This window comes from Arachis ipaensis, chromosome B02, assembly GCF_000816755.2.
Source record: "Arachis ipaensis cultivar K30076 chromosome B02, Araip1.1, whole genome shotgun sequence".
Lineage (NCBI taxonomy): Eukaryota > Viridiplantae > Streptophyta > Magnoliopsida > Fabales > Fabaceae > Arachis > Arachis ipaensis.
The window spans coordinates 7,718,965-7,721,202 of NC_029786.2; the positions used below are offsets into that span (position 1 = coordinate 7,718,965).

Consider the following 2,238-nt stretch of genomic DNA (forward strand, 5'->3'; position numbering starts at 1 on the left):
CACTATGCTACTACTATATATGACCATTCTTATCAGCCTCCTTCTTACACTCCTCTCTTAGCTTTGTTTAACCACTACACAACATCCACACCCAATGTCTAAGTTAAAACAAGCATTCACCCAACTCACTCATTCTTCCACTAACAACAAGAAGAAAAAGAAGCTCTTCTTGTCTCTCTTCGCCACCCTCCTCCTCGTCGCCTCCGTGGTTGCCATAGTCGCCGGCGTAAACTCCCACAAAAACAACAACTCCTCTTCCTCCTCTTCTCTCGCACTCTCTCACCACTCCCACACCATCATCAAAAACGCTTGCAGCTCCACATTCTACCAAGACCTCTGTTTCTCGGCCGTCTCCTCCGAGCCTGGCGTGACAAACAAGGTCACTTCTCACAAAGATGTCATTGAATTGTCCCTCAACGTTACTTGCAGGACCGTCGAGCACAACTTCTTTGTTATCAAGAAGATTCTCGAGGAGCGGGAGAAGATCCTCACCCACAGGGAGAGGATCGCCCTCCACGACTGCCTTGAGACCATTGACGAGTCCCTTGACGAGCTCCATCAGGCCTACGAGGACATCAAGCTCTATCCTAACTCTAACAAGAAGACTCTCTACCAGCACGCCGATGATCTCAACACTCTTATTAGTGCCGCCATAACCAACCAGGTCAGCGAATTAATGTCTTTATGAGATGACGATAGTATATGACTATATGTTAAGTAATTTAATCTAAGTGAAAATTTATATAGTTAAAAATCGTCACATAACATTTTAAATATAATTTTTCAAGTTGAAATTGAAATGTGAGGTAGTTGTTGGAATTTTAAGTTTGACTAAATCTTTTATTATTACAACAAAATTAACAAAATTGCTGCCCTAGACTTTTCCATTCCTTCAGAAAATGAAAGAAACAAAATGACGCCATTGACTAAATTTTTTTTACTGCATTTATCAATTTAAAACGCCTTAATATTTTGAGGTTTATTTTAATAAGTATCAATTTAAATTGAAATTTCGGTAGCTTTTGGGCTTATCCAAATTCCAAACCACCTCTTGAGCGCAGCTTAATGGTGGACGGTGGTTGAAGGAGCTTTAATTTTCAAGTTCTAACAGATTTAATTGAGTGAACAAACTAACTAACTGACTGTAACAAACTCTAACGGAATAATAATAAGCTAATTGAGTGAGTGAGTTAGTTATAACTAACCGTAATGCGACGATGAACCTGTATCAGGTGACTTGCTTGGACGGTTTCTCGCACGACGCGGCGGACAAGAATGTAAGGAAGGCTCTAGAAGAAGGTCAGGTACACGTGGAGCACATGTGCAGCAACGCATTGGCTATGACGAAGAACATGACCGACACCGACATCGCAAACTACGAACAGAAAATGATGACGACGGCGACGGCGAACGGAGGAAGGAAGTTGATGATGATGGAGGAAGAAGAAGACGAGAAGGGAGTAAAGTGGCCGCAGTGGATGTCGGTTGGTGACAGGAGGCTGTTGCAGGCGGCGACGGTGAAGGCGGACGTTGTGGTGGCGGCGGACGGGAGCGGGAACTTCAAGACAGTGTCGGAGGCGGTGAAGGCGGCGCCGGAGAAGAGTAGCAAGAGGTATGTGATTAAGATCAAAGCTGGTGTATACAGAGAGAATGTTGAAGTGCCGAAGAAGAAGACGAATATAATGTTCTTGGGAGATGGAAGAACCAACACCATTATCACCGGAAGTAGAAACGTTAAAGATGGCGACACCACCTTCAACTCCGCCACCGTCGGTAAGATCTTGTTCATTTTCTACTTTAGTTAGATTCCATTCATGACCCTAATTTATTAATTACTTGATTAATTAGTTTAATTTGCACTAGATAAGAAATAAAATTAATTAATTACGTAATTTTTTTTAATTTAAAAGAAAAGGATAAATAAATGGTTTGGCTAACGGTTATATACTTGTGAGTCGTGACTCACCAATTATTTGATGTCTTGTATTGGAATTGGATGCAAGTATAGGGTTGTCAGTTTTTTATTTTTGTTTGTTTTTTTTTTTAATGAGGGATGTTAGTTGTTAGGAGATTAATAAATAAACAATCATGGTAACTTTACATTAATAATCCGTCAGTATACTAAAATATAAAATATATATTACATGATAACTAATTTAATAATTAATTTTTAGTGTGTATATATTATTTTTTAAAAAATAAATAAAATTCTCTATAAATTCATTCTAAATATTTATC

General features: G+C 39.3%; 1 protein-coding gene across 1 annotated transcript in view; it reads left to right on the forward strand.

The window, feature by feature from the left end:
- The window catches only part of LOC107624759 (pectinesterase), a 6,416-nt gene continuing 4,272 nt past the window's right edge, over positions 95-2,238 (forward strand). Inside the window, exons 1-2 of the mRNA XM_016327216.2 lie at positions 95-664; positions 1,233-1,773. Of these exons, the coding sequence (XP_016182702.1) occupies positions 95-664; positions 1,233-1,773 (1,111 nt within the window). The remainder of the gene's footprint in view (positions 665-1,232; positions 1,774-2,238) is intronic.